General features: G+C 39.8%; 2 protein-coding genes across 2 annotated transcripts; both read right to left on the reverse strand.

The window, feature by feature from the left end:
- Window positions 1-2615: 2615 nt before the first annotated feature.
- On the reverse strand, window positions 2616-7805 carry LOC135081566 (glutamate [NMDA] receptor subunit 1). Its single transcript, XM_063976309.1, has 15 exons — window positions 7657-7805; window positions 7346-7468; window positions 6996-7267; window positions 6772-6924; window positions 6468-6641; window positions 6123-6384; window positions 5823-6036; window positions 5570-5737; window positions 5359-5483; window positions 5055-5289; window positions 4823-4971; window positions 4573-4730; window positions 4320-4492; window positions 3974-4227; window positions 2616-3364 (listed from the first exon to the last, which is right to left on the reverse strand). Exons 2-15 carry the CDS (start codon window positions 7403-7405, stop codon window positions 3185-3187), a joined length of 2577 nt encoding a protein of 858 aa, XP_063832379.1. The 5' UTR covers window positions 7406-7468; window positions 7657-7805; the 3' UTR covers window positions 2616-3184.
- A 703-nt stretch (window positions 7806-8508) lies between these two features.
- On the reverse strand, window positions 8509-10923 carry LOC135081749 (uncharacterized). Its single transcript, XM_063976534.1, has 5 exons — window positions 10580-10923; window positions 10264-10420; window positions 9906-10080; window positions 9447-9640; window positions 8509-9038 (listed from the first exon to the last, which is right to left on the reverse strand). Exons 1-5 carry the CDS (start codon window positions 10595-10597, stop codon window positions 8854-8856), a joined length of 729 nt encoding a protein of 242 aa, XP_063832604.1. The 5' UTR covers window positions 10598-10923; the 3' UTR covers window positions 8509-8853.
- Window positions 10924-11157: the final 234 nt, after the last annotated feature.

An 11157-nucleotide genomic window follows, 5' to 3' on the forward strand; every position in this document is an offset into this window, starting at 1 on the left:
TATTCCCGGTTGTGGACACTGACTATGTCCCTACTGAGGATAAATGGGAAAAAAAATATTGTCATTAGTGGTGACGTATAACAATCCTACTAATATTATAAATGCGAAAGTCTGGATGTCTGGATGTTTGTTACTCTTTCACTCAAAAACTACTGAACGGATTTTGTTGAAACTTTACAGTATTATTGTTTATAAACCAGATTAACATAGTTATAGGCTATAATTTATGACGATATGTGACAAATAAATTTCAATAAATAAATAAGACGTGTCTAAAAAGCGCAATCTATCGTCATTGGTTAAAATCTACAGCACTGGACAAACTACTGTTTTTGACGTTCGTAAATATTCATGCGGGGGAAGCCGTGAAACGCCATCTATCAACATGATATCAAACAACAGATTTTACGAACTAAGGAGTAAAACGAGGTCCACGCGTACGAAGTCGCGGGCGGCCGGCCGCTAGTTCAAAATAAAATTAATAATATTTCTATTCATCTGGTCTTACTTGACTTTTTTTTTACGTATGTCATGCACGATGACATTTGCGTCAATATTTGTGTACGTCCCCACTAGGCATAATTGGGATGTATTTTTCTAATTTGTCATAAGTTGTGAGAAAGCCTGTAGCTACAACTGGGAAAGTATGTGTCACCACTGGTGACAATCGATATTATTTATGCCATTTATCCTCAGTGGCGACAAAGCTAGTGTCGACAATCGAGAATAGACGCCAGTTGCGAGGTGACCATAGGTCCCAAGGGGAAATGTACGTGTACGTGCACCACGAGAGGTGGAAACCAAAAGGTAGAGGCTTGAGGATCTAGGCCCTAGAGTGCTGAAGGGTACGCCTGGCCGTCAGCCAAATTTTACGTCGCACCATAGAGGCAGTTCTGCCTGTATTATAGGAGTGGGTGCGACGGCATGATCGCCTCACACAAAGGGCGACCCAGGTTCTACCGGGCCATGGGTGCTTCGGGCCATTCCTCCACCGTATAGGCCGAGAGCCTGTAGATGGTTGTCAGTTAACACTGCAGTCTTGGCACGTGAGTCACCGCAGCAGACTGACACGTTCCAACAGTGCCCAGCCTAAGCGAACGAGCGGCGGTTGGAAATGACCTCTCCCTACCAATCGGGAAGAGGCGTGAGATAGACAGATAAATTGTTTATTTGTTGTAACACACTTTTTTTAATGCTTTTAACACACACATTATGTATAGTTGCTATTGAAATTCAATTCAATATCGAAATAAAGTTAGTTAGTCAAGAAACACACTAGGTGACACCACTGGTATTTTGTTACACAGGTTAGTAATAATTTCAACAGTTGCAACATAACAAAAGTGACAAAACAACATAAAATAAAGATGACTAGCGTTTCAAATAGTTCCCTGCGTCAGAGTGATGTGTGCCGCAGCGATGTAAAAAGCAAAGAGCTCAGTATAAACACTACCCTCAAAAGGGCAGAACACTGATTTTCAGCTTTTGCTAGAGAACGCATGAAGGTACGGAATGAACCCGCTCGCTTTCGGAAACAATATCTACATTAGTATATAAAATATATGATGAGACAAATAATCTTATGGTATAGTGTGCTTACTTTCTGTGAAAGTGTTCTTTCACAGAAAGAAGCAGTGGAAAGGGGGAGCGAGAGGCCTCAGCCGACACTCCGGTTATCCGCCGCCGACACCCTGGGCGCAAGAGGACAGCTTATGGTCTCCAACTGTCCCTTCCTAACAGGCCTCGGTCGCTAGACATGGAGGTGTCTGGTGGCATCTAAGGACGAATCCTACAGGCAACAGCCAATGGCGATGTCCCGCGTTCCCTCATATCACTCATATGGATCATAGCAGAAACAGTCAGATTTTTAGTGGGTGTAGGGGCTACCCACCTTCTGGTAGGAAGAACCCCACATAACCCACTAGCTGCCCCCGCAGCTGGTGGGTATGAAATGTTATGCATTTTCCGGATAAAAAAAGAATAGTAAACAGGAAAAGTTTGTTTTGAATAGAACCGATTTGAAAAAATCTCTCACCATTAAAATTCAATTTTTTTTCTGCTGAACATAGGCTGTATAAAATATTCTCAAAATAGTGAAAAACCTTTGATAATTTACTATTTGATAAAGAATTTACGTATTTATTATTGATTAGGACTAATGTATACCATTATTTATAATTATGGAGTCGGTATTGGAAGATTTGAAGATTTTATAGTTTCCTTGAGCTGTCACTTGACAGCCTGGCACACTTTTACGATGGTGGATCAAAGTATTTTGGTTTGACTATAGAGCGTGAGAACACGCACACAGTCATAATTATTTTAGTGTGAATAAAAATAGCATCGAAATTACCTAAACTTGACATGCCACGCTAGACGTAAACGCTCTTAATAAGAATTTCGATTCATATTTAATTTTATAATAGTTTAATGGTGTTCTTATGTACCCTATCCTAAAAGTTATGTAATTTAGCTACACATTTATTCAACTAAGTTTGTGCCTGTATGTAAATACAGCCAATCGTGAAGGAACTTTATAATAATAATATTTATATGTACGAATATTATTATAGTTTATTATTTACCAATTAATTTATCCATATTTTTTGCTAGAAATAAGTTTAAAATCATGCCAATCTCGTTTTGCTCTCGCAATCAAAAATTTTCGAGCCTTTAGAAGTTTAGAATGACTTCGAGTCTATCTTATTTTTCTCATATACCATTAGTTTAAAGTTATAACCTACCTTCTAGACATACATATTCCATGACATTACTTTTTAGACTTTTTAAATAGTAGTAATTTTACCTAACAAATTTTTGTAGGCCAACTTTTTCATTATGAAACTAATATAGACTATCAACGGTGGCTTGGTGGAACTTGAAACCTTTGACCAAGAGTTGTTCGTCACAGCTAGATAAAAATGCAGTGAATTATTTTTAAAAAATCAGCATGTATAAACAACATTGATTCTACTTATTTCTGACTTTATTCGCATACTGACGTGGTCGTACTCTTTGTTCCTTACCATTTTCTACTGTTTCTGGCTAATTACCAATTTATGTTCTCAAGATGTTCTTGTTAGGTTTAATTGACGACTAAGATGCAAAATCTTGACCATGTCGTTTAATTCTGACTACATCAGTAGCTGTACTTCTTACCACTTAGTTGTTCTTGTTTTTTAACTTAAACGACAAGGTGAGACACGTCAGGAGTGTAGGCTGGTAAATATCTCGGCACACGCGGCTCGTCCCTCCTCCGGGCTCCACGGTCCACTGCCAAACTGATGCTGCCAGCTTCCTTCACTCCGTTCGACTTGATCCGCCGTTGGGCAGGCAGAATCGCAGCTCGGAGCGACTTGCGTTTCTGAAATTACGTCACGTTCAGAATCTCATAAAAAATGAACCTAAGTAAAAGAGCATTCCAGAAGATTGCGTCAACATCTCAGCATACAGGATAGAGGAAGTAGTACCGCATGCCTTTGCTTCTATTACTAAAATCTATCATCGCATTCCTATGGACAGAACAAAACAGGCATAAGTTGGAAGATCAAAATGCAATGTGGGATGGTCCTGTAATGAAAAGTTGTAGGACATTTTTTTACTGTTAACTTGAAATGGGCTAAGTATTGGCTGGAATAGTAAGAGCTATTTAGTTTGTGAGTGACGGAGGTTGTACATTCCCATCCTAAATGCACCTAGGTCATGTCAAAAACTACAGTGAGAGATGTAAATCTACTTACGACACCAATTCTATCACACCCAGCGACTCGGTGGTCCTCAGATAAGCAGCGGGGACAACTTTGTCGTACAATAAAAGTTAAGATTCTTATGAACGTGAAACGTGTTTATTTGAATAAATACTTTAAGTATTGGTAGTTGACAATATTTTAACGCCTGTCGTTTATATTTTGCTCTCTATCTGGTTTTTGACGTTGTAGTGATCCATAATGGTTTCTGCCTTAGCCTTGTTTACCTCTACGGCTCCCCTCCAGCGGTCTGCGGCGTGTCGGGCTATCTCCATCCTCTTCTGTTTTCGTATCTGGTGTCGTTTGTACACGACCTCGATAACTATCAGCACTATTCCTCCAATAATGCCAGCTAACACCAGAATGAATACTCCAGCCATGTTTTTGAGCCCTAAAGTGTTCGGTGTTTTCTCATTCTCCTCGCAATTCAGCATATTGTTTCGTAAGATCCATTGGTTGTCTAGAGATTCCATTATCCCACCTAAGAAAAAAATAACGCTATTAGTATTGTTCCTTTCATCCCCTATCTACCTATATGACATTAATTAAGTAGGTAATTGCATTATTACGTACTTTCATGAAAATCCAATATAGCTAATGTAACGAGATCGGCCCATGGTGATCCTTTTTGCAATCCCACGCCATATCCCGATCTGCCGAAAAGTTCTCCGGCCGTCACAAGCTCACAATCTTGGGCTGCCTCAAATTCCAGGCGGGAGGAATCCCAAATAAACGCCATAAGTTTCCTAAAAAAACATTTTCAGTGTTTACAGAAATGTTATCTGAAATAGTCACGAATTCCTGTTGTTATCTTCTATTTACATACCCATTCTTCACATCTTGAATAGCTTGTTCCGCGTTATCGTAGTTGTTTGCTTCCATTGTTCTATACATGTTGGACAATTCCACCTGCCGTCTAAAATACATATCTACGGCAGATCCTTTCACCGTTGCACATGTTAGATTTTCCATCGTATTACGCAACTGTGGAACATTAGAACTAAATTGGTGAAAGGTCTAGATCTCAACCTGATGGATATTACTTAATAGCTTAGGTATTATTATAGGGTTCTTACTCTAGCATCATTGATCCCGGTAAGTTTGGTTTTCGGCCTTTCGAGCACGAGGAAAGCGGCCAAGTTGGCAGTGTAGGAAGCAACGATGATCATAGCGAAACCTGCCCAGACCATGCCGAGGACTCTTGCCGAAAAACTGCGGGGTGTACCTGAAAAATCAAAAATAACATTTTCTTGTACGATATTGTCACTCTGTGTGTAAATTAGGGAATTTATATTACAGGTTTCTTACCTTCCCCAATACCGCTGTTCAAGAGCACTCCCCACGCAAACCAAATGGCACTTGACAAATTCAAAGCATCTTCTTCAGTGCCGTCAATATTAGCTAGCTTGAACCTTCCGAATGGAGAAAATCTATCCAACAGATATAAAACTAGAGCAACCACGTGCACGGATACCATGACAAGAATCCATAGGGTGTTTGAGAATGGTTGCAAGAAAGATACGAGGGTCGAAGATCGAGATGGCTGAAAAAAGATTTAATTACAAGATGGTACTTGTCAGCAAATAGTCAAGAGAGTCACGGTGTCTCATACCTTTTTCTCCAGTATTGTAATACCTTGGTACTTGAAGGGTTTACTGAATTCAATAAATTCTGCCCTCTCAGGATTGATAGTCAATGGTGCTACGATCATGTCTGCTCTTTCATACACTAATTCACCTGAAAGTTTCAAAATTAGCTGTAGATATTTCTAGATATTTGAAGATTTAAGTAAGTTTTCGGTAAATTATGTAGAATATTGTTACCTATGAGTCCCGTCCATTCCTTCTTCGCACCGGGCATGGAGAAATTCTTTATGATGTAGTTGCCGAATTGGCCATCAGGCGATAGAGCCAGTGAATACGTAAAATTGATCACTTTTGAGAGGTGTTTCAATAAGTCCATGCAGAATCCTTTGCAGCAGTACATTTGACCTGTCAAGAGCAGTATATTTTGAAGTTATGTTGATGACTTTGTGATATTGTAGTATGTCACTAGTTTTTGTTATGAAGTACGAACCTGTTTCATCACTAGCATTGTAATGTGGACATGGTATTTCTTCATGTGTGCAGTCGCTGTAATCATTTATCCGTCGAGCGTAGACAAAAGGCTTCTCCTCAATAGTCAATACCTTGAGATGTGTTGGTATCATAAAACCCTCTGGTTTGGATGGACTTCGTCCCATCCATATGATTTCATTTTCCTTCAACTCCAGACGCATTTTTTGTGTTTCCTATAAATAAAGCTCATATTTAAGTGAAAATCGTCAACCTATTTAGTCAAGCGAAAGGCAAGCACATATTATTATAGAATAGGTACCTTGGAGTAATAGTACTTCCCAACTGCCACATGTTCTCCTTGAGCCCTCACATTGACCATATCATATTCAGCATGGACTCTGTCGCCGTGATCGTCGAACGCAACATATCCCGTCGCCCCATTCTCCAGTTTTTGTTTCCTTATGTAGTCGAAGAGATGATGCCCTGTGGTCCAGATTGAGCCAGAGTTATCGCAGTCTGATGGTGGAGCATTGATCTCCTCTGTAGTGTTCATGTCGCGAATAGCTGACGCGAGCACGTATCTGAAATTCGTTTAAAGTTATAACTGGACTGGTCTTTCATTACGTGAGTAGTCACTTGAGATCTTGGCAATAAAGGTACTTACATTGAGTCCTGAATGTGAGCATGTTCATTAGTAGCATTGACTAGTCTCAGCCCCAAAAGTCCTTCAGGTGCATTAGCAGCATCCAACGCCTGCTCTGTCACCATCCACACGTAACCAGTAGTGGTCATGTTCAGGAACGTTGCGTCACGGAAGATAATTTCAGCATCAGTCTTACTGCAAAAGGAGAGAAGTGTAGGTACTTTGTTAGGAAACTAATCCTATATGGATTTCATCTAAGAAATCTTCGTAGACTTATTCTGCATGGTGAATATGCTGTTAATAATATTCTAGGCGTTCCGTTTACCTGGCGTACATAAGGAAAACCCTCGCTTGTGCACTCTTAACCTCGATCAATTTATCGCTGAAGGAATCCAAACCTGGTTCAAACTCAATCACTTGTTCAACGACCACTTTCCGATCAACGTCATCGTCGACATTCTGCGAGGTTGTTTGGAATCTGAAAATTATTTAGTTCCTTAAAATCAGTTGTTATTTAAACGAAGTAATGAAAGAAAGACATGCACTAACCTTCCAAGAATCGCTCGGCCATCAGTATCTGAGCTGTGAATCACGATTACCTTCATGTAGTTGAAGTGTTTCAACACGTCCACCCACACGTCTGCTTGATGTGAATACGGTGGTACGGTCCTCAGAAAGGACACGTGGATGTTCTTGTCGGAGAACGCAGAATCTCTTGAGGATATGCCGATTACTGGAATGTGGTAAAAGCCACTTGTGTAAGATACCGCTGCAGGAGACAAGTCTCCAGTTAGAGGATGAGATACCACCACCGCATATACCTAAAACGCACGAATATAGTATCAAGCTTGAAGATATTACCCGTCTTTTATCCGTAGGATATGTTTCTGTTTACTTACTCTATGTCCTATGAGGTCTTTGCAAACATTTAACGCTGTTTTGATTGGATTTGGGTCCATTAATATCGAGTAATCGTGATAAGTCACTCCTCGAGGCACATACTGGTCTTTGAAGTTCAGATTCTGAAAAAGTAGTTTTTAATTTTAGAAACTAGGTAACTGTTTTATTAGGGAACTACATACATAACTTACACCGTAACATAACAATATCGAAAATCGATGTTTTTGTATGGAGTTGTGACAGACTTTTGATGTTATAGTAAAGTAAGATGGTGCAACTAGTTTAATACTGATCTGGCTCTATTCCTCACCGATATAGTATCCTTGAAGAAAGCAATAGACTCGTTACTGGACAGTACTCCCCCCACATTGTAGTAAGTGGGGTTGGTATACCGACGGCGATCAGGGTCGGCTGCTTCCAGCAGTGTGCCGCAGCACAACACCACCAGTATCACGCTTAGTGACATGGTTGTTAGGAAGACCTAGTGTTAAGATACATAATGATTATAATTATGTATTTTCTTGCTTAGAAAAGAAATCTATTATTTTCTTGTTTTACCAGTTTTTGTGTGATGTGATATTTTTTTTAATCTATCTACCTATGAGTAGTAACAGTATTTATTTATTGATTTAACATTTTATCAGTATTTTGGGGAAAACATCGTCTCATAATACGTATTTTTATATTTAAACTCACTATAAACATTGACATAATGTTAAGCCTATGTAAAAGGTTTCTTAGATCATCCCTTCACTCATACAAGATTAGTGAACCCGTAAGCAAGACGTACCTAGGTAAGTAGGTACTTTAAGCATGAAACTAACTTAGACAGCTCTTGAATATTTGACCACACCTTCAGAGCTAAATGGTGCTTTAATTATGAAGATATAAGGGCACTACTACACTACACCAACAGCCTTACCTTATATTATGTTCTTCATTTGTTTTGCATAACACTCACTGTTTTTATTACGTCATTTTAGTGAAAAATATTCTTGTGAGGAACAGATGAGGGATGCTGGGAGGGATCGGTAGATGGAGCTTTTCTCCCGTTGCCTAGGCAACCGCGCAGGCGTAAAATACCAATCAATCCCGATGTTTTTAGGGCAAATAGTTCGGAGTTTTGTCTTAAAGTTTAACGAAACGAAGTATATTGTGGTAACAATGCTTTATTGTAATGTTATAACATGGTTTTAAAAACAATTCGAGAATACAAACTTATTATTACCTAGTAAACTAATTCTAAATTATTATTTTTAAGTAAACCTAATTTAAAACTACGAAAATATTTTCATCATAGGCAGAGATAAAGTTATATTATCAGCAAAATCAGATAAACAGTTGTATAAAATCGATAGTAGGTTGTATTTACTTACTAAAATCAACAAAAACATCCTGTCGCAAAAACCAACGCTCACGATATGAAATCAAACTTAATTAAAGTTATACTAAGGTCAAAATCAATTTCCAAAATTCAATTTTCTTCCGAGATTTCTCAATCGTAGTCTTAAGACCAGTTCCAAGGGCTAGAGTTCTGGGCCCAGCCGTTAGAAGCCCAAGGCTTAGGCCAAGTGGGGTTCCATCCAGCTGTGTTTAGAGCAGCGGCAGCGGCAGTGGCAGCGTGCTGGGCCGCACCAGCAGCGCCAGCGGCTCCGGAGCTCTGGATCACGGATAGTTTGAGGGCTTCGATGTCTAGGAATAAGAAAGTCGCTTTAAAAATGTTTGGAAGGAATTTGAAGTTAGCACAATAATTAAATTAAAACGTTATCTAAAATTAACTAAGCAAATGTTATGCGGGTTACACAGTTCGCACGTCAAAAAAATTGTTTTTACGTTGTCTAAATTAATTAAGCAGATGTTATGCGGGTTATACACAGTTCGCACGTCAAAAAATGTTTTTATTCATGCAGAAATTATTCTAATTCGGATTGCTTTCAAGTTGCCTTGGTTTATATCATACACAATTTAGTTCGCCAGTTTCAGAGTTGTGCAAATTACATTCCACATTTCGTTTAAAGCAGTAGCAAGTGAAGTTACCCATCAGGGTAATGAAAATAGAAAATCGCAAGTGCAACGCCGTCACAATACAAAACATTTTACCAGCGTTATGCAGCCTAGCAGCTTGTGTATGAGCAGCTCGCTGCAGCGCCCTTGCAGCAGCCGCTTCCCTCGCTGCAGCTATCTTCTGCGCGACAGCAGCGCGGGCTTTGGCGGCTGCCAGCTGAGCTTGGGCTTGGACCGCCGCCTGCGCAGCTTCGAGAGCGTGAGCGCGCGCGTGTCTGGCTGCCTCTTCACTAAAACATTAATTTAGTTCGTGGCAGTAACTAAACTCAACATGCTGAAGGTGGAAGCGAGTTACATCTGGAATCCTCAACCACATCACTTTCCAGCAGGTGAGATTCAGGCCATGAGTTTCCTCATTGTGGTTAAAGAACCACTCATAAAAAGTTATTTATACGAGTATTACGTACGATTGCTCATAATACCAAAGTTATTATTGGAACCTTTCCAAAATCAGTTTCTGTTGTCAGAGTTGCAATAAGCTCTTCCTTAACTAACCTTTTGTGTGCTGCGTGAGCAGCAGCAACTTCCTTCGCCCCAGCGATGCTCTGCTGCTCGATGGCGGCGTGCTTCGCAGCTGCTACTTCGTGCTGGGCAGCCATCACTGCTGCGGCCGCGTCTTTGGCTGCTGCTACGGCTCCCGCTACGTCTGAACTGGTGTCTGAAGCTGGCGCTGAAAAACCATCACTTCAATGGAGTTCAGCATGATTAGGGTGAGTCTGACTACTTCAGATTTCATCAACAAATTTTTTTTTCGACATATCGAACACAGGTTTCTTACAAATTGCTCTAAAAGACACTTATCATCATTGTTTTATTGGTATGAAAAACAGAATCGTTAGAGTTTTACCCATACCATGAGCGTGAGAATAGGCTCCAATGCTATGAGATGCAGGCGGGAAAGGGACGTTCCATCCAGCCAATGAATTCCATCCGGCAGTGTCGTACCCCACACTTCTTTTGTCTGGCTTAGTGGATGCCAAGACTGCTGCGACGACGGCCAGGAATGAGACCTGTAAGTTGACGAACATTGTAGCCTGTGTATTCCAGCGACAGAAGGATCACCACTATATTATGGTATGACATAAGTCCTGTAGTAATGTAGGAGATTGATTGCTATCGATTTTAGGAATAATCAACCTTTAATTTATTTATTTTTATTTATTTCTTACCAAAACCTTAGATGCCATGTCGATTGTTTGTATTGTTCACTGGTTGATAGCAACTGATGATGTGATGCTCCGATAGAGAAATATGGGATCTTTTATATGGTTAGACACGGAAAATAATGTTGAAAGGGACTGCCCTGATAGGCAATGGCTATAATTTCCCAGTGCAAAAAACGGGTATACAGTTCTGTTCAAAGTACCACATAAAACTTAATTGTACTTTCATTCTCGATGATCCGATTGTTGTGACTCGTAACTTACAGTGTATTTCTGTTCTGAGCTTTATGTCTTTAAATTAAGGATCACCATTTTGATGATATTGTTTTTGATAAACTAGTTCTAGCGCATTAATGTGGCCATGTGTGCCATTTACTGCGACTATTTGATTTTATAAGTTTTGGGCTTAATAATAAAGTTATGAAACTTGTTGCTATGATATTATCCATATCTACCTTATCATTGTGCGTCGCCGTGTCGAGGAGATTAGACGAACAATCTCTTCTACCTTTCTTGCATCGTAAAACAATTAGGAAGTTTTAAGGGACAACTATCTAACTTTATGTTGCGTAAACATGTGGGAT

Source organism: Ostrinia nubilalis, chromosome 20 (genome assembly GCF_963855985.1).
Source record: "Ostrinia nubilalis chromosome 20, ilOstNubi1.1, whole genome shotgun sequence".
NCBI classification, from domain to species: domain Eukaryota; kingdom Metazoa; phylum Arthropoda; class Insecta; order Lepidoptera; family Crambidae; genus Ostrinia; species Ostrinia nubilalis.